General features: G+C 38.8%; 1 protein-coding gene across 1 annotated transcript in view; it reads left to right on the forward strand.

Annotated features, from left to right (window-relative positions):
* lmbrd1 (LMBR1 domain containing 1) overlaps positions 1–21,142 on the forward strand; it is a 37,111-nt gene extending 15,969 nt beyond the window's left edge. The window contains exons 7-16 of the mRNA XM_068741380.1: positions 788–861; positions 6,643–6,768; positions 7,327–7,479; positions 9,422–9,486; positions 9,624–9,726; positions 10,572–10,676; positions 10,767–10,916; positions 11,460–11,541; positions 20,422–20,513; positions 20,838–21,142. Coding sequence (XP_068597481.1) covers positions 788–861; positions 6,643–6,768; positions 7,327–7,479; positions 9,422–9,486; positions 9,624–9,726; positions 10,572–10,676; positions 10,767–10,916; positions 11,460–11,541; positions 20,422–20,513; positions 20,838–20,948 — 1,061 coding nt within the window. The 3' untranslated portion in view covers positions 20,949–21,142. The remainder of the gene's footprint in view (positions 1–787; positions 862–6,642; positions 6,769–7,326; positions 7,480–9,421; positions 9,487–9,623; positions 9,727–10,571; positions 10,677–10,766; positions 10,917–11,459; positions 11,542–20,421; positions 20,514–20,837) is intronic.
* The last annotated feature ends 6 nt before the right edge of the window (positions 21,143–21,148 follow it).

Raw genomic sequence — 21,148 nt, forward strand, 5'->3', positions numbered from 1 at the left:
AGTATCTTCAGCAAAATGGATGCCATGGCCCTCCACTTAAATAAATTAAGACTCACTGTTTCCAAAATCAATTGCGCAATGAAAAGTTATTTTAAAATTGTCCTTGTACTTAACACAAACTGAACAAAGCTATTATATTCAACATCACACGATGCACACTGGCACATATGAATGAATAATATTTAAATAATAATATTAATAATATACAGTTGTTGGCCAAATTGTGTGATTTGGTGCTATACAAATAATATTGACCTGAAATTGACAATCTTGAGACATTCGTTTTGACTGCAGTTGCATCCCATCTAGAGTTCACACTGCTCAAATCACCCACTCGGTTAGCAGAAGACAACTTGCGTTTCATCTATCAGCTGCACAAAATGGACAATAAATTAGAAACCCATAGTAGGAAATATTAATTATTTTTATACCTTGGAACTCAAACATTTTTGATTAATAAGTCACTAAGCACCTTTCAGAACAAAGAATGGTATCCTGCCTCAAATCTTTATCTACGTCTCCCTGATCATTCATGTCTGGTTCCATTGCAGATGCGAGTGTGACAATGAAAATTTAGGTGAATAATACACAAATACATTTAGCTGTAGTAGTACTTAGTTCATACGGTGGCTGCTATTGTAAATGTTGTGAAATCTGGAAGCGTGACAGCTGTCAATGTTGGGTTTGAAAAACATGCACTCAAAGTAGGTTTTTGATCTTTTTGCACATTTCTTTGTTAAAGGCTAAAGTCACCTTTCTAATAGTTTTCCCTTCGTTTCATCTGCAGATGGTGTGCATGCTTTGGCTTTCTCCATCAGCTCCTTGACCTTGGTTGGCATGTTGGCAGTCATCACTTACACGGTGAGTTGGGATTTGAGACAAGTCGTTGGCTTAGTTTCATGTGTTTAGTGGAGCGTTACACTCAGTAATTAAAGCGAAATTATCCAATGAAGTCTTTTCCAGCTCTGTCTCAGCTGGAACTTCATAGGACCTGTGCAAATCAAGACGTCTCACATGTTAATGTTTACATGTACAAGGACAGAGTAGATTGTAAGGTCTATCATTTCTTCCCTGGCTCCAGCTAAGTGTCCAAATGACCATGGTCAAGATGCCTAGTTCCTATTTTTTATTTTTTTTCCCGGATTGAAAATAAAATGACTGTTGTAACACTTATTAAAGCTGCCTAATTTTCATTGCTGTTATCCTGGTACCTCAACTGTGAATACTCCCTGGAGGTGGTGTCAGGGTGAGAGTAACACACAGCAATAGGCAAACAAAAACCAAAAAACTGCTCTGGTATCAACACAGGAAGTGAGCGTGAAAGTGACAGTCAACCCCAATCTATCCAGTTTCTGTTGAGCACAAAGAGTCCGATTTAACAAATTACGCAACGGTTGAATGTGGAGTTCCTAATGAATAATACACATCCTAGTCATGCAATTTGTACAACCAGTCTCCTTAAGGACATACAATACTTCTCAGCCGGAATTCTATCCACTCTTCACTCACTTTGCGTTCACTATTCATTAAATAGTGGATAATTTCCCTGTGTTTTGAGCAAGGAAATTTCCTCAGATTTTCACTTGTACCTCAATGTTGCTATGTGAAAACGATAAAGTCTGTTCGCCATTGTTATTGTTACTTGTTTTGATGAAAGCAATCAAAGGAATCAGACCATTGGGACCCAACAACAGCACCCCCCCCTCCCTCTTTTATTCTCTTGGAGATGAGGTTTCTTTTACTTTATTCTCTGGCGTTTTAGCAACTGAACCCATATTTACTGTGTCATTTTTGATTCTTTACTTTGTGAATGCTGCGATTAAGCCTGATTATTTGAATGGAATCTAAGTCGTAGGTTCCATAAGCAGCATAAATTCTGTCTTTACCATTCCTGTGGTAATGTATCACTGTTCTTTGTCATCCACCCTTAATGCAAACAAATCTGTGTTGTAAACAGTATAAAACACGAAATCAGTGCGCCTAAAATACAAAGAGAAGCAAGTTATAGCTTTTACTCTTTCGGCACTGTTCGGTGCACTCAAAATAAAATTAAGTAGATACAACCTTTGGAAGATACTGCCTTTTACTTTGACTTGTTTTTCTGTTTGGCTGTTTCACCAATATTTATGTCAGTCAGACGTCTAATTATCAGTGAATTCAGTAATGATGCATTCAGCTATTTTGCAAAGCTACTTTTGTATAGTAACAGTCTTGTATCTGTGGCATTTCAAATGGAGGTAGTCTTGTTATTAATGACATTTTAGTTTAAACATGCAGTGCAGGACTTGTATATAAGTTAATGTATGTATCATTAAAGAACAATACTACACGTCATTTTATGTAAAGTGCAGTGTTGTGCGACCTGTGGCTTTGCAAGCACGTCAACAGTTTAATTACACTCACTGATCTACATATCTAAAATTACTGGTAATTGCAATCAGCTCTTTGGATTATACTGTAGATAAAAACAGTAACCGCTCTATACTCAAATAGTTCCTTTTTAATGGCGTGAAGCTAAAGCTACCGTTATGTTCACTCAATACTGTATTACCAGGAATGGTTGCTCATTGCAAACATATTCCTACTATATTATCTGTCACTGACTTCCATTTTATCCAGCAGTGATGGCAGGAGAGTGATCAGGCTAGTCTCAAGGTGAAGTCTTATAAAAATGTGGATAGCATACTGGCAAATGACTTTTAGGTGTCTGTTTCCTGTAAACGTTCCTCTCCCCAAATTGCCAACCATAAAATGCTGACGATGAACTACAATTGGGAAGATTAATGTCTATTAATCTAATCACCAATCCTGAGGTTGACCAGGAAATCTCTTAATGATTCAGTGGAGTGTCACTTACCGCATTGTTGGCGATGATTAAACTAATATATAAATATTATTTTTTTGCTGTTGCTTATTGGTAGTTCAACTGCCTTCGTATTTGCAATAACTACAAATCGGTCTATGTAAATACATTGTCAAAAATCTAGAAACATTTCTTATAAGTTATAAAATCCGTATTGTTTACAACATAAATTGATACATGGTGGCCGCCATTCTTTTACATGCGCAATGCATTCTGGGTTGATGACGTCAAATAGTTGCAGCCCCAGCTACGAGCGCAGTGAACATAACAATCTTATGATGATGATCCAGATCACCATGTGGATGGTGTAAATTCAATTATCAGGGGAATGGGCTGCTTGTTGCTTGAATGTTTTGCCATCATAAGGACATTTGACCTGAGAAAGGAAGTGCCTTCAAGTCAGGTTGAGGTAAAATTGCACGGGCATCAGCTGATGTTGGTACATTGATTGACAACAGATAGGGCTGTGTAGCAGACGAAGAGACAAAGGGAATATGTTGCAGTCATATCCCAGTCCTTCTTGTGACGACGGATTACTGCCTTGGCCCAAGATGACTGATGATTAGATGTCTAACAGGAACAGCGCCCCATGGAGCTGTTTCTTGCTGTAGTGAAGGAGGCAATTTGCTTGTCCGGAAGGCAGGTACCATGAAGCTGGTCAGAAAAAAGATTTTATTTTGTAACACTTGCAATGTTTCTTACCATTTTCTGACCATCTTTCACTCTAGGATGATATCGCTGTACCATAAATACTCAGAAATGCGAGTGTCAGCTAAAAATATGGACATGGATTTATTCAAATAAGGTTGCAAAGTGAATGAAGTTGCCTTATCTGAGCAATTTCTCACATGTTTCAGCTGTTTAGCCTTTCATCTGCATGTTGACTCATCCTTATCTTCAATGGCAACGATGATCGTGTCATATACAGTCTTCAAGAGTTTAGCATAAGTTCTTCTGAGTTGCAGTCAGCGGTGAAACTGACTCAGTCTGCCATTCATTCTGCCTTCATACAAATTGGCGGGTACAATAAAGTCTTAATAGTCCCACCTTAAACGGCATGCAAAAGGCAACTCTCAGGCCCACACTACAGGGTTTTTCAGGGCAGGACTTCACACGGCTCCACTGAAGCAACAGAGGTTCAGGAGAATATGGGAGGCCAGCTGGTCAGCATTGGTTTTTTTAGACAGAAGGATGACAGGCCTTCTGGTCTGGGTGACTCCTTTCTATGAAAGTGCCAGCACTCCACTCTTCAGAAATATGGTCCACAGGTGGGGTCAGCACAAAGGGATAATGGGCTGGTGGAGGTTGCAGTTTTGTTTTTTTTATGTCCAGGTCAAATAAATGCGGTAGGCAGGAATCCAGACTATCTTTTCAAATTGTTTGCGCTTCTTCTTTTTTCTTTTTTCTTAAGCATTTCCAACACACATTGGAAATATCACAACTCAAGCCATAGCCGAAAGCAGTGCTGTGGGGCAGAAGTCAAGAAGTGTAAAATGCATACTCAAAATATTCTAATCAGTTATATCATAGTATATTAACTACTGTCAATACTGTATTTTAGCAGGGTTTGTTAACAGAGGGACAATCGACTGAAATTAATGTTATCAATGCTGTTTAAATATGCATAAACAGGTCCCTGCTGTGACCTGTCGATGGAAAAACAGAATCTTCACTTCATGTGTAGAGACTATGGTAGTCTGGTTATGGGTCACTTCTGCATCCTGTTCTCCTGTGGACCACCGTGAATGGAGGAATCAAGTCTGCCAATGAGGCTGGATTGTGCCTTACATTTCAGATATTGTAGGATTTATGTTAGTAAATATCATTAACCTACTGTAGGGTTTTACCAAACCCTCTTCCGTAGTGGGTGCGTAGTCAATGAGGAGAATGTGGGTTAAGATTAAGACATTTATATAATTAACAGATCAGTACAAGTTAGTTCGGATATCAGCGCTGGATTCCACCATGCGTCTCGTGAATGCATCATGGCGGAATGCCAGCATTTCCTGCTTCGTCAACACGTTATTACGTCTCCTGTAGGCGGGGATTTGCCCCAGCCAATCGAAGCCAATGTTTATCTGTGTTGTGTGTGACGTCACTGTTGTGATGCGTTCAATTGAAATCAGTCATTACAACACCAAACTAAATGTGGTGCGTTCCTAGTGGTGTCGGCATGTAATTACGTTGTGGAATCCCATTTAATACGGAAATTCCCTACACCACTAAGATCAAGAAAGGATGTTTTCAGATTGTGACTTCATAATTTCTCTTTTAAGGAAGGATTATAGAGTCCTAATTGATGCTCTGATTGATATAATGAAATGATATATATATATTGTTTCAGTATGGATGCTTCATTGATGTTCTTTTTTTTTCTTTCTGTTGAAGTGAACTATATTGTGTTTTTTAAATGGTAGTCGATATTTGTTCAGATTTGTGGTCTGTGCAATTCAATATTTATCCCCAGAGCACCACTCTCTGCAAAATCAGTTGAGTAAAGCCTTTTTTTTAGCGCCATCATCAGAAGTAGAAAGAGAAAAAAAGAGTAGACTGTTTTGGACTCATGTCCAACTAGTTATTTTTCTCAGTTTGCTTTTTCTCACACATGACTTTTGCTGGATGATATCATCCCATTACTCCCCCCCCCCCCCCCCCCCCTCAAACGGCACTCACTTTGTGTCACAGTAATACACTCCCATCCACCCTACTACAAGTTATTTCTGGTTATTATTGACCACAGTGGGTTTTAAAATAACTTTAGTAAGAATGCATGATTATGTCTGAACTAAAAATGTGTACTACAGCAGTGAGACACCTGTGTTTTTCTCTTTTTATATTTCTCCCATGCAGCTGCACATTTTAGGAGTAGGGGAATGTTTCTCTTGGGATCTGGGACAGGTTTTCCTTTTATGAGTATGCTTGATATTCGGGACATGCGCCGTCCTTAAGAGCTCCATGATTCATTGCAAGAGGCGACATTCGCCTGTAGCAGAGACTAATAATAGTCTTGCCTGAGTTAGTATCCCATGTGACTATCTTAATGCTACCTAACGCTCAGAAACTAGTAGGGGCTATTTTGGAAAATATAGGCTCTGACATTTCCCCTCTTGAAAAATAGAAGCAATGGGGCAGCGTCATTCAACGAAGCTAAAAGGGTCTTTCCACTGATGGGCTCTTTGTTCGATTAGGAACCCATAAAGAGCAAGAAACAATCAGCCTGTTGCTGTTATGTTTGTATTTTCTTGCGAGAGAGAGTTTTGAGTTTTGTATTCTGCGTTATTGTAAATGTTTCTGCATGTCTTTCTGTATTTCTGGTTTTGTTACAAATAACTTAATGTTTATTCATGGAAATTCACTCAATGCCCAGTGCTCTTAACCAGATTATTTTTTTTATTTAATTTGATTTTTACTTGTACAAATGTAATCAAATCCTGACTAGATTCTAGTTCTGTCACTTGGGGGCACTGTTAAGCTGTAAATTGTATCAGAGTAATATAAGGGACTGATATTCTCACAAAATGGTTGTACTAAGTTTACCAATAATTTTTTTTTGCAGATTCCCACGTTTTAATCTTTCTCTCTTACAAAAATGTCCTATCCTAGGAGGCCAGGGACTGTATGATTTGTGGTGTGTGTTTGGTGTCTTTCATCTTGCCTATTGTTCAATCTTGTGATTGATTTGTCTGAGGTAGGCATGGCTGTGTGGGCGTATGCATGTGCCATATGTGCAATCTCACTATAATGTGTGATTATAATGATGGGTATGTATTGTCTTTCAGGCATATGGCATGTCTGTGCTGCCTTTGAATCTGATTAAAGGCACCCGAAGTGTGGCCTATGAGCGTCTGGAGAACACAGAGGACACAGATGATGTGGAGCATCAGATAGAAAACCTGAAATCTAAGGTTGGACTCAAATGTCACAGAACAATGGATTCATATTTGACATGAACACATAATATGAAACACAGAGCAAATTATGTACAGGTCATAGAGGAATTTCTTAGATCAAAACCCGAAGAAACGCTTGCTTTTAATACTATTTAATTTAACCTGATACAGTATTCTAATCTTGTCTTAATATCCACTCCTTCAAAAGTGCATAGGCAAAGCCTCTACTGCTTAAGGTGTGCTTCTCATAATCTTTATTTTTCGTATTTTGAGAAATATTTTAATTTCTGAAGATTACATTAAAGTCAGTTTGACATTGATGTCAGAGGACACAGTCTGTCTATATCAACACAATTTCACTCATAACAGAGACATAATTCATGTATCCTTGGTCACACATTTTCTAGGGGATGTTATTTTTTAAATTATCAATTCATATTTCTTGAAATCAGTTGTTGGACCAATAAGTTTCAGCACTAAAATATTTGTGCTGTCAAACAATGTCATGCCAGAGGTAAACATACAAACAAGCATTTGTTTACTAATTCAGCTGTTAATTTGTTTTCTCAACAGTGTGCAGATGGACGTCCCCTTTCATCAAGAGACAGACACAACCTGCAGGAGCTGGAGGGTAAATTGCAGGTCCTGCAACGCAGGGGGAGACACCTGGAAATTGCAGATAGGAACTGCTGCACTAAAGTGGGCCGTGCTCTTAGGCCTGTCAAGGTGGGTAAATCCTTATAAGATCTCTATATTGGATGCGATCTTGTTCTGGTCTTGTTTTAATTGGTTTCTGAGCAGAGGGAGCTTTGATCTGCACAATGTACCACGACTCAGTTTGTGTGTTTTAACATAATAGCTATGTCGTTTTTTAAAAAACCTTGTTTGTCCAAGACTTAAATATTCTTCCCCCCAATGGTTTCTCAGCGTTCAAATTCAAATCTAGACTGCACTAGATTTACTCTTACTTCTCTTTACACAACAGCATATTTACACAATTCCCATGGGTAGTCCCTTCTCCTAATTTAGTCTCTCTGAGAGTCTCACACTTCTCAGGCAGGATCTTGTTGTCCTCCAGGGACAAATGAAAGAAACCACAAACCTCTTAAGATTTTACTTTTCTTGGGTGGGCAACCAATACCTGGACCTCATGCAGTTTTTATATCATTGCTCCCATAATTAATTTTGCCCAAGGGGGTTGCGAAAAGAGGCAGATTTTAACATCACTTGTGTAAGACTATGAAACAATGGCACCTCCTTTGGTTTTTGTACTGAACGTGGCACTTTAAAGAATGCTGATCTGATTAGATCAGCCGCACTAAATACTGAGTCACTTCAAATCAATAATAATAATAATAAGCTTTATTTATATAGCACTTTTTTAGAAATAAAATTCCCAAAGTGCCTTAACAGATAATAACAAATCAACATGAATCATATAAACAAAAAATGCATATTAAACAAACATTCATCAATGTAAAATGTATGTATAAAAGCAACAGTGGCGTCAGGGCACAAGTGATGAGACTAGGTACCCAGCAATAATCATTAAATAATAAAACAATGTTCAAAATCTAAAAATAAATACATTTAAAAATTTTAATTAAAGTAAATGAAAAGTAATTAAAACAGTGGACTCCATCAATTAAAAGCCAGTCTATATAAATAAGTTTTTTGAAGTGTTTTAAAAGAAGTAACTGAATCTGCAAGCCTTATATTTTCAGGCAGGTCGTTCCGCCTATTTATGATAACTTAGAACACATCTGGGTAAGAGAGCAAAGAAACCCCTGCACGTCACCCCTGCAAGTGTGGCTGCAGTTTTTTGAAAATAAATGCAGATACTTGATCTTCAGAGTGACTTATCAAATATGAGGAACCAAATGGAAACATATTTAGAAAAAATAAACTCTGGGTGGTGTTTTATTGCCTGAAAGCGGTGTACTTTACAGTTGGTGCAAACAGTCCTTCTTCACGAAGTCCTTCATCTTCATTTATTTCATTATTTAAATGAATAAGTTCTTTAATTGAAGAAATTTAACTTTTTTTCCCCCCTCTGTCTTGGTTGATGTTAGCTGAGTGATTTTGCTAGTATTGACCAACACTCCAATACCAACATGGTGAACATTTTTTAACATAAATAAGTCCAAAGCTGTATTATATAACCAATAGCAGGTATATCTCATAATCTTTGTGGTAAATACACGATATTGCCAGAAATAATTTTGCTGTGGTTTTTTTGTGTGTATTTTTATTTACTTTTTTCAAACATCAAGTGTTTTACATTGAAAGCATATACGTTATGTGTCGGTCTGCTATTGTCATCACTATAGTGAGTAAAGGATGTTTTGATTATGGCCTCGTTTTGTGGAAGAAGTTGATCGTATTTATTGACTGCCTACCATCATTTGCCTACCTGAATTCAATGTTCCTATTCTGTTTGGCCGGTATCATTGCCCCCCCCCCCCACGAAGTAGCCAAAGTAACAGTGCCAAGCTGTGACTGGCCAGGCCATATGGTCTCTCCTGCACAAAAGAAATGACAGAGAGGATACATTTGTTGGATCACTGGAAGTCTTTGAAAAATGTCTTCACAATGAGTACAGATTCCATCTTTAGCTGGATATTTTACTGATTTTGTAATGTGTTGTATTCCATTGTCCTCTTTTCAGATATTTTTGGGTGTTTTCTTCATCCTGGTGGCAGTGTTGTTCACCGTTGCCTTGTTCATTTCAAAGTAAGTCACAATATTTTCTCTAACACCATCATCTTTAATGCAGCTCATAAATGTATGTCGTGTAAGAGAGGTTGCGTGGCAGGATATATGCACATCATAAGTGTTTCCTTTAATCGTGTTACTAATATGTGTTACAGTTTGGACAAGGCTCTCCACTCTGCTGGCATCAGCTTTGGGTTTGTAGTCTTTGGCACCAACCTAACCAATCCGCTGAATGAGCTTCTATTAGCCTTACAGCCTGTGAGCATCTTCTCATCCTTCATGCTGAAAATAGGATTGTAATCAATTAAGATGTGTTCCTTGTTTCCATCATTGTAAGAATTGTTTTTCATAGTTATCATGAATTTTTTTATCAGCCTGTAAATGTTTCCGGTGAATAAGGAAGTAAAAATAAATCTCTACATGAGCAACTTCATACAGCACATGATTCACATTTAAAGGTCATCCATCATGATGCAAAAATTATTCATTATTCAGAACGAATTGCTTAAAACCTGCTGTGTGTTGCAGTGTAATACAACAACAATCTTTGTAAATAATAATGACCATATGCAAGGTTCTCTGTGTCACACCCAACCAACTGGTATTATTTCACAATGCAGGCGTAGTCTTAGGTGGAATGACATTTTAAAGAGAATCCACATTTTCAGCTTCCACATTTGCTTCTGCTTTGCTCTTGCACCTGTGGATCCTTACCGAGCCTTACATTACATTTTAAATGGTAAACTATTGAGAGTAAAATTTTCAAGTCTCTCCTACTTATAATCCTCCAAGCCATTGCTGCAGGTTGAGACGATGCATTTGAAAAATGCGGCAGGCCAAGAATAGGTTACCTTAATTTATGGATATCAGTTTGAGATTAAATCCAAACATTTTAGCTCTAGTGTGCTTTAGATGGATTGACTAGAAAATATGGCAATGATGTTTCAGTGATGTTTACTTTTAATTAAAGATCCTTCGACGCAAAATCTGTGTTTTCTCATTATCACTGTCAACATGAATGTTTGGCTCTGAAAGCTATAACAGCTTTCAATGCAGCTTTTGCTTGAAATAAATGCAGCTAACGTCTGTCCTTGGTGTCGCAGGTTTTTCCGTTGGATTATATTCTGATCACAGTCATCACCATGTACTTTGTTATCACATCCATGGCAGGCATTCGAAACATGGGCATCTGGTTCTTCTGGATAAGGGTAAGCAAAGTCCCGGCATTGCTGCCAGAAAAACCTTACAGACTAATGATTGCAATAACACTTTTTTTTCTTTTTTTTTTTTTCTTTAAGCTGTACAAAATAAGACCGAAGAGAACTCGCCCCCAGGCTCTTCTCTTCCTCTGTATGATCCTTCTGTTGATTGTTCTGCACACCAGTTATATGATCTACAGCCTAGCGCCCCAGTATGTGATGTACGGCAGCCAGAAGTATCTCGAACAGGTGAGGGGAAAATGTACATCCATGTATTTCTAGATTTTTCTTGTGATTGTTGAAAGCTATCTCTTTGGAAGGGATTCGAAAATTGGCTGCATTGGTAAGAAGGTAGGTTTCATTTTGGTGCAGCTGGGTGCAAGAAGCAGCGCGGTCCTTACTGCCTGATAGCTGGGATTTCAGACTTTCTTTTGGATTCTGTCAATTTGCATTAGACTGTGTGGATATGACAGTCTACCCTCCCTGTGATTGGATGGAGCTCTCTCTCTCTTTCCGTCTGTGTGGATGGAGTTTACTCTTATTAGAATTCATGGTATTCAAATGTCAAGTTGATGATCGTTATTTATAAAGAAACATTTATTTATAATAAAATGAATTCATAATAAATTCTTGTCATGCGTTTGCCTGATATTTTTATGGCAAACAGGTTTTCAGACATTGTGGTTTTATGTTCGTTCTGTATAAGCCACAATTGTATTTGTACTGCATTGAGTATTTTGTCATGTTTCTTCACGAAATGGATACATTACACTTGTGTTTTTTTTTTATCAGACTCCGATGCCCTCAGTTGGTCCTGCATCTGGGAATTCTACTTTAAGCACTACACGGATCTGTGATGCCAATGCGCCTGAGGGTAAGCCTGTCATCTTTAGCTAGCACACTCTGGTAGCAGTGGTCCAGTAGAGGACTTACATCATCAACGTTTTATTTGTCACAATTTGAATTCATACTAGAAGAAAGGGAAGGACATTGCACAACATGCCATTTCACATGGAACAATGTGCAGCTATCTTAAACACTGTTCATTTTTCATTACATATAATAACGTGGACACATATTTAGTAAGTAGCCTTGGCTCTTGCTGATTCCATGCCAAGTGTTGTTAGAGTAAATCTCTCATGAAAACACAAATGCACAAGCATACATCATGCTAGTGAGTGTTATCATTTCAATGTTTTCATTTTCAGTTTGCTCAAGGAAGGGTCTTGTTGCAAAAAAGATTCAAAGTGATTCAACTCTACCTATATATTATCTTTATTGGTCAAAATTACTGTTTATCAGTAAGCTAAGTGTGTTCCTAGATTTCCTACTTTTACTGACTATTGTTTTCTCAAGATGATTGCACGCTTTAATGATCTGCTATGAACATGATGCATATCCAGACACCAGTTTCTGATGTTCCTACGAAATCTTGGCCCATTCCAAATGGATGAAGATTCTTTGTGGGTTTTTTGTGTGTGGTGTAACCTACCTTTTGTAACTGTGGAACCCACCCGAGAAGAATCCAGGCCTTCTTAATGTTAGTGGACTTGAGGTCTGTTTGGGATCAGTGTCCTTTTGGAATGACCAATAATGCCAAAGCTTTGTTTTCCTCACATATGGGAGATGTTTTCGTCTAGAATTTTGTGATACTTGATAGAATCTATGTTGCCCTAAATGATGCAGGTTTCAAGTAGCTGAGGAACCAAATGAATCCCAGAGCATCACGGAGCTGCTGCCATTATTCACTAAGGATGGCGTCTTCTTTTCAGCATATGCTTTGTTCTTTCTCCTCGGGACACCAGTCAAATAACATCTTTGTTTCAACATCCCAAATGTTCTGTATTAGGTCAGGAGCCGGCAACCTTCAATACTCAAAGAGCCATTTGGACCGTCTCCCACACGCCCAGAGCTGCAAAACTCTTTACATATTAGCGTTAAGATTGCAGTTTAATTTCTCAATGCAAATCAAAAAATAAATAAATTACCTGTGAAGCCTCGCACTGTATAAAATAGAAATATATACAGACCATTTCCAAAAAATTTTAATATCATGGAAAAGTGTATTTAATTCCATAATTCCATTCAAAAAGTCGAACTTTCATAGATTATAGATTGAGCGCCCACAATTGAAACAATTTCAAGTATTCATTTGTTTATTTTATTTTTTTCATAATTTGAGCTCCCAGCTCATAAAACCCATGAAACAGGAATTCAAAAAATTAGAATAGTGCGAAGAAATCACCCTTCACTTCTCAGTTTTTGCAGATTAAAAAATAAATAAATTAGGAATAACATCAAATCGATCAAAATATGTCAATGATATGTCAATCTTCAATAATTGGTTGGGAATCTCTTTGCCTAAATCACTACCTCGATGCGCCGTGGCATTGAGGCAATCAGCCTGGGAGTTACGGAAGCCCAAATGTCCTTGATGCTCGCTGTCAGCTCTTTCTTCTTTGTTGTTGGGTCTGGTGTCCCTCATTTTCCTCTTGAGAGGATACCCCATAGATTCTCAATGGGGTTTAGGTCCGGCGAGTTGGCTGGCGAGTCAAGCACTGTGATGGCATGGGTATCGAACCAGGCTTTGGTTCTTCTGTCGGTATGGGCAGGGGCCAGGTCCTGCTGGAAGTGGATTCAGAAGACTAAAGGCATAAATCAAACCTATGTATTATTTATTTACTGATTTGGTTCTCAGAAACACCTCTCTTGCTGGTAGTCAGGTTTTGTCTAATTAGCTAGCTGATCTCTAAGATGATGATCACTTAATTTTCTTAGAATCTACATTTCAACATGAAGTCAAGATAGGTTTTGTCATTTTTTACATTAACTAATGTTCCATATTGAAACATTTGTACTGTAGTTATGTTGTCCATACTCTGTATAATGAAAGTGAAGCTCATGTCAAGAGTTAATACGTCAGCCATCTTGGAGTTTCAGCTAAAATAATATAAAGTGAAATCCAATATATGTGATACTGTTTCTGGTAAATTTTTGTCACATTTACTTTTTGGATTTGAGAGCTTGTGTTCAGTTAGAATCAATAATATTGCTCAAGCTAGGTTTGGATTTGACAACAATGCCAATGCAGGCATAATATCAACTGACAAATATCCAATATATATATATATAGATATTTGCATGACAAAATGGTTAAATTTAAATTGAGTCACAACTAAGTACTAACCCAAATAGGCTGTGCGACTTCATTATGTACTTGTATTGCAGCATTAGGGCTGCATTGTGTCTTGAGTTAAAGAGAAGTTCCAGATGCTGGTGGAAGTTCAGACAGATTACATAAATCAAATAAAGTCAAATGTGACTTTGCCACCAGTTGACTCTCAAATGGTAAAACAAAATATGAATGTGATTTTGCCTAAACAGTGTCAACGACTGAGCCTGTCAAGTGACTGTGATCTGTTTAAAGATACATTTTAGCCATCCTCAGTATTGTTATGCCAATAGTGTTCAGCCATTTGTCTACCGGTACTCTCTTTCAACCAGCTTAGGGAAAGCAATCCTATTTTGCTATCTTGGAAATGGCTGCTGCTTTTGATAACAGGAGTTGCACCTCCCACAGGGGGAGGAAGTGTCAAGTGGAGACAACATATGCAACTGAGGGTGAATACAATCAAAGGTTTATCCACTGATTGGTGAAATATTTCACATTATATATACACACACACGTGTGTGTACTGTGTGTGTGTGTGTGTGTGTGTGTGTCATGAGATGCGATGACTGTTTCTCCTGCTGGGAGATCGATGAGATATTGTTGCTCATTAAAAGATATGTGCTCTGGCACTACCCTCAGCTCAGGTTTTATACATTAGATTGATAGATGTTTTGACCCAGACTTCCAAATCTGCTGATTTAAACTAATGTACCAATTATTTTTTTATAGGCAAGGTAGCACAGTAGTTATTGATAATAAAATAAATAATCACACCCAAAACTGATCTGTGGTGAACAGATTGATAAACTGCACGTCCCCTTACTTTATTTTACTTGATTAGCTAATGGACGTACCTTAAACATTCCTTAGATGGACCTGGATTAGATTTTCCTGTTAGAATTTATTGTTTGGTTAAAAAAAAAAACTTGTGCATACAATAGAAGTACCAGTATATGACACCATTTGTTATTGAAATGCAGCACATACAGTACATGGGTGTGTGTTTATTTCATACTCGATATAAATAAATAGAACCCCAGGTATTTGTTTGGGACTCAGCGGCTCATTATAACTATTCATACCCTCGGGGTTGTAGCTTTTCTGCTTTTTTTTTCCCTCACAGTATAGGTTGACACACACAGAGACAGCCGATGTAAATATCATGACCCATGAAGCTCATTTCATTTGTATGAATGCCAATTTTTCTGAATTTTAAACATTACCTGAAGTCCAATTTTTGTTTTTGTTTTTACCTATATCGCTATATTTATATTTTGCAACCCAGTGATGACATTTAATGCAGATGAGTTTGTAAAAAAATAAGTAGATGTTGTGTTCTGTTGTGATGATGATGATGAATATATTTATTATATAGAATGTACAAGTACAGTCAAACAGTAGCATGTATTACAGTACAGTACAGCCAAACATCCTGTCTAAGAGGAGCATTTCAAAAAAGCCCTTGCGTTGTCTGTTTCCTAGCAACTTGCCAGTTTCCACAGTATTGTTTTAAGTGGCTTCAGGGGGTGCTGATCTCAGGATTGGGTCGCTGCTTTTTGCAGACGACGTGAACCTGTTGGCTTCATCAGACCGTGCCCTCCAGCTCTCACGAGATCGGTTCGCAGCTGCATGTGAAGCGGCTGGGATGAGAATCAGCACCTTTAAATCCGAGGCCATGGTTCTCAGCCGGAAAAGGGTGGAGACTGAGAGTAACCTCCAGGTCGGGGAGGAGATCCTACAGCAAGTTCAAGTACCTCGGGGTCTTGTTCACGAGTGAGGGAAGGATGGAGCGGGAGATCGACAGGCGGATCGGTGCAGCGTCTGCAGTAATGCAGACCCTGCACCGATCTGTAGTGGTAAAGAGAGAGCTGAGTTGAAAGGCGAAGCTCTCGATTTACCGGTCGATCTTCGTTCCTACCCTCACCTATGGTCACGAGCTTTGGGCCGTGACCGAAAGAACAAGATCGTGGCTGAATTGAGCTTCCTCCGTCGGGTGGCTGGGCTTTCCCTTAGAGATCGGGTGAGAAACTCAGTCATCCGGGAGGAGCTCGGAGTAGAGCCGCTGCTCCTCCGCGTTGAGCTCGGGCACCTATTCAGGATGCCTCCTGGACGCCTCCCTGGGGAGGTGTTCAGGGCACGTCCCACCGGTAGGCGACCACGGGGAAGACCCAGGACAGAAGCTGGAGAGACAACGTCTCTCGGCTGGCCTGGGAACGCCTCGGGATCCACCCGGAAGAGCTGGAAGAAGCGGCCGGGGAGAGAGAAGTCTGGGCTTCCCTGCTTGGGCTGCTGCCCCCGTGACCCGGCCCCGGATAAAGCGGATGACGATGGATGGATGGGCCATGAATCGTGTTCCTATCCGACGTAGGACGACGCGTGAAAGTCACATATATCTGATTTGAAAAGATAAAAATGTTGTGAACAAATCTGATTTGTGTAGAATTGTGGGAAACTCTTCATTGAGTCAGTTCAGCCTAGAAATATGTAGCGTCAGGTTTCTTCAACGTAGTTTTTTGTTACTTCATCTTGAATTCCTGTGTAGTACTGAAATTTATTTTCTCTGCAAGTAAAAAAAAAAAAAAAAAGACTGATTTTTCACACTGAAAGGGTGTTTTTGATAAAATATGCGAGAAGCCGGGGATTTGAAAACAGCTGCAGTTTCTTGTGAAGACATTTGAACGAAAGTGCTCTGTCACTTCTCAGATGAGGAGCGAGTATAAAGCCTACTGTGTGGGAATATAAGGGCTCGCTCATGCAGGGGAAGAGGCGTGTGAGTGTGTGTATTCAGGGCTTTTGTGTGTGTGTGTGTGTGTGTGTATGAAAGATTATACATCAAAGATCAAAGTTATACATAATGCATCGTGCTACACAGAGCGTCACTTATTCAGGTGTCTTGATTCAAGGTGAAATTAGCTGTGCACATTCGATGCCCCCATGCTCTTATCGAGGCGCAGTAATGATTTCAAGGTGAAGTGGGTCAGTGGTGTACATGATAATATATTTAGGCAGATCACTGTTGTGAACCATCTGCAGGTCCCCACGCAGAGCCTTGTAATTCAGGTGAGCAGCTGGAGAGCTACAGATGGCTTAGGTGCTGGAGAAAAAGAGCCGGGGTCCTGGGTAGGAAGATGGGTTCGCTTCTATTAAATGCAGATCCAGCTGGTTGTTTGTATTCCTGTAGAGCTCCCATGTGCTTACTCTAAATTATTTTTATTATACATGAAATGGCACAGATCTGGATTTTCCTCAAAAAAGAAATCAATTTTATAGGAGAAAGCTCCAGAAAACGGTGGCTTTAACGACTGCGTCTCTTGGCCGATCGCTGTGGACACTGATTTCACGTAGCTCTGTTTGTGTCTGTTTGCACTGTTCACGGGGCTCAAGCCAGTCTGAGGAGCTTTAAAAGAAACAGTGGGATAGAAGCAGCTCAGCAGGGTTAGCGCGAAAACTCCAGATGGCTCTCTAACATAGCCAGACTGTAAATTTCATCCTCACCTCATATTTGTCGACTTTCTGTCTTGCATTGTTCCGTTAGGTTTATTCAGTTATTGTGTTATTTATTTGAATTTTTTTCTTAAATAGTTTGTGTGTCTGCAGCTAATTAATAATGTGATATGAAGGTAGGCAATTTGTGTTTCTTGTTTTTTCATACAAAATCAAATAAAAAATTGTGGCATTAATTATAGACCTCTAGACACTGCAAATATATCATCGCCACTTTCTGCATCTGACGTCACCAGCGTTCTCCGTGCCAGCAACACCCAGTCATGCACATTAAGGGAAATGACTCGGCTCAAGAATTCCTGCACTATTCCTGGTGCCTATGCCATTTCAGATCAATATCGGTAATAGTTCTGTCAAATGCTCAGACTGCCGATACACAGAGAAGCTCCACAGACAGAGCAATTTGATTTTATAAGCAGTGAGTATGAGAGCTTCTTTCTTCAAGTTTTTATATTTTTATGTGTTTTACACGTGTTGCTTCGTCAGCATTTATGAAGCTGTCTGCACTGCTAGTAACAAAGTGCTGTTGTGGTTACAGGAAAGATAAACCCTGCCAAGGCTGGTTTGAAAGGCACTCTTGAAAATTGGCCCCACTCAAATTATTTCATCAAGGGAATTACTATTTGTAAATCATGTAGCTTTTGGATTTGAAGCACGTCTGTATTTTTAGCAATCGTGTTAGGTAAAAATGACATGTAACGATGCCAGCCAATTAAAGGAGGGAAGCAAATTGAGAAATGTTACTTTGTAAATAAGTACGTAAGTTAGCCGGACCTTTGTCAGTTAGGTTAGCTGGTGGGGAAAGCCTTTTTTGTCTACTGTATGACAAGCTTATCACAGTTTGGCAGAAATGTTTTCTTAAATCATTCACTTACAAATATGGCTGATTTCGCTGTAGGATAGTAAATACATGTACAATAAGTGGATGGATATCCGCAAGAAACCAAGCAGCACATGCTGGTAGTTATTGTTCTTAAATGAAATGAGTAATAAGATAACTCATTCAGTATTTTTAATTTATCATCACATACCTTTTAAATTATTTTTTTTAGATATCTCACCAACTTTATGCATCTTGTTTCAGTAAACATGCCATGCATTTTATTTGAAAATCATTTTCATTGCTTTCGTTCTTTGCACAATAAAGTGGAGGGTTTATTGTTTTCCCAGACATAGTTCCATCTCCTCTGCCTCATCAGAGAATCAAGTTTATGTTTCACCATCTCTATAATTTGTTGATGTCTTTACTTACACTTACTGATAGTTCACACTCCAGGGCTAAATGCTCAATTCAGATTCTTTTGCGAAATCCCATTTTGTATTTGTTTTTTTGCGGGTTCATTCACAATTCCAATTCAATGCGACTTGTATGTGATCTCCTGTGTGCACGCCAAGTGTCCCGCATGTGCAGAAGAAAACTCAACGGCGTCACACATCGATGCTGGGTCTTCGCGGAAGTAAATATGGATGTAACGGTGGCAAGTATGTGGCGTTTTTAAAACTGTTGTCCAGCCGAAGCCTGCACATTTACAACTTCATATTTTTTAAGAAGATAATTTAAAAAGTAAGACAACCAGGTTTTTGTAGGCGAGTAGCACCAATCTCTACAAAGAAACACGCGTGTGCGGAGTCGCACAATAGTGACATATGCATGTGTATGTCGCGTATCAGTGACGTGTAGGTCGGATAAACGCAACCTGGCCGTTCAGACTGAAGTCGCATGGCAAATGATCGGATGCGTATCGGATTTAGGGCCACATATCCAAGTGACCTGGGTCGCATTTAAAAAAAAAATCACATCTGTGTCGTTCAGACTAGCATGAAAAATTAAAATGCAGGTCGCTCAGGGGCTAAAACCTAAAATTTGGGTCGCTTCAGCCTGCAGTGTGAACTTAATGTATGTGCAAGACGCCATCAGATTCATTCTGGATTTTAACCATACTCACATTGACAGTTACATGGCTTTCCTCTTCTCGCAAGACTGCCTGTCCTGTTACAGTGACAAAACTGCCTTGGGCACTGCTCTGTGTTGTAATAGCTGGCTCTTAAGTGATTATAGACTCCTTTATAACACTCATGCACTGCTGAGTGCTACTTTCATGCAATTATAAAGATTGTCGTGATGTGGAAGAGAGGATGTATTGCAGAGAAGTCACTACCTGTATTTGTTCAAAGGGGAAAATCCTTTAGCTCACAGCTCGAGTGTCTGAATTTCTTCTCTGTACACTACTAAACTAATATTTCACTACGTAACGTTCAACCCCAGTCGCTTTGTGCACGGTGTTGTCTTTCACTTTCTATGATGATTCATTCTTTCCTTCCCCCCTCAAGGATTTGTGTATCACATATCTCGGTTGATTATTAGCGCTCCTAATCTCATTGTGTAGCCACTATGCAATGACAATAATTCTATTCTATTCTATTCTATTCTATTCTATTATTGACCGATGTTTATGGAATTTGACAGACATGTAGGGAGGGGACCTCTGTCTAACGGATACTGCCGTGATACAAATAAATCTGGATTTTTCCATTTATTTATACTGGATGCTTTTATATGTAATATATATATATATATATATATATATATATTATCTTGTAAAATAAAGGGGTCCGATATGAAGTATCATGCAAAATTTCTCCTGGATTGGATCCAGAATGAGGTCAGGAAATCTTTTTGAAAAATAAACATTGAAAACCCCAATTGGATTCAAAAAAATGTTAAAAAATACTCATCAACTGATTCACTTTCACATTTCATGGTCGGTGTATAAAAATACCACGAACAATTTTGAACCTTTTGATGATGATCCAGATCACCATGTGGACGGTGTAAATCCAGTTAGGAGTGGAATGAGCTGCTTGGCGGAGGTCTGCACTCTCGGAGTGCTTTTCTAGTTGATTATGACAGAACTTTCATACAATAACGACTATTTTTTCTTAATTATCCGTGACTGGTGTTACAATAATACGTAACAGATATAATTATTCTGCACATGATGTCATACATTTTTATACAGCATATTTTACTTTAAAAGAAATCATGCTGAATTCTTGCATTTGCTCTGTCCTTTTCAGACCAGTGCACGGTGACAAGAACCTATCTTTTCCTCCATAAGTTCTGGTTTTTCAGCACCATCTACTACTTTGGTAACTGGGCCTTCCTTGGGGTAAGTCCAAGGATGTAAACAAACAGGAAACTACAACAGAATTTTAATAATGGATCACATTCAACTGAGAGATTTCTTTTTAAGGCTAAAATATTTACTTCATTTCAAAAGCAGCTTAATAGTCATTTCTTTGTGGATGAGCATGAGAGCAGAATCACATCATTTAATTTCTACTCAGAAATTGTTTACTGGAAAATAATTTTCCAAGACTACACACATCTAATCTCTGCAAAACTTTTAATAGCCTGTTTCCCGGTGCTGTTGATCTATCGATCAAATCCTCCTAATAAGATTTTTTCTATTGTGTGCTTTCCCTGTTCTCAGACTTTCCTCATTGGTCTGCTGGTGTCCTGCTGCAGAGGGAAGAAGTCTGTGATTGAAGGAGAGGTGGAGGCTGACGACTCTGACATAAGTGATGATGAATATTTGCGATAAGAATCAGTATTTCTTTTCCAGGTTTGCAGATATTCCAACTGTAGCTTAAAGGGACTAGGAACTCTAACTTCATAAACAAATGAGAGGATATCAGTAAATTGTCACAATTAATTTATTTAAGGTGATACTGCGTTGGTGTTTTGTAGGTTTCAGCCTCATTTTGAGTTGATCGCCCTCCTCATAATGAGACTGTTCAGATT

The sequence above is a fragment of the Brachionichthys hirsutus genome, chromosome 7 (genome assembly GCF_040956055.1).
Source record: "Brachionichthys hirsutus isolate HB-005 chromosome 7, CSIRO-AGI_Bhir_v1, whole genome shotgun sequence".
NCBI classification, from domain to species: domain Eukaryota; kingdom Metazoa; phylum Chordata; class Actinopteri; order Lophiiformes; family Brachionichthyidae; genus Brachionichthys; species Brachionichthys hirsutus.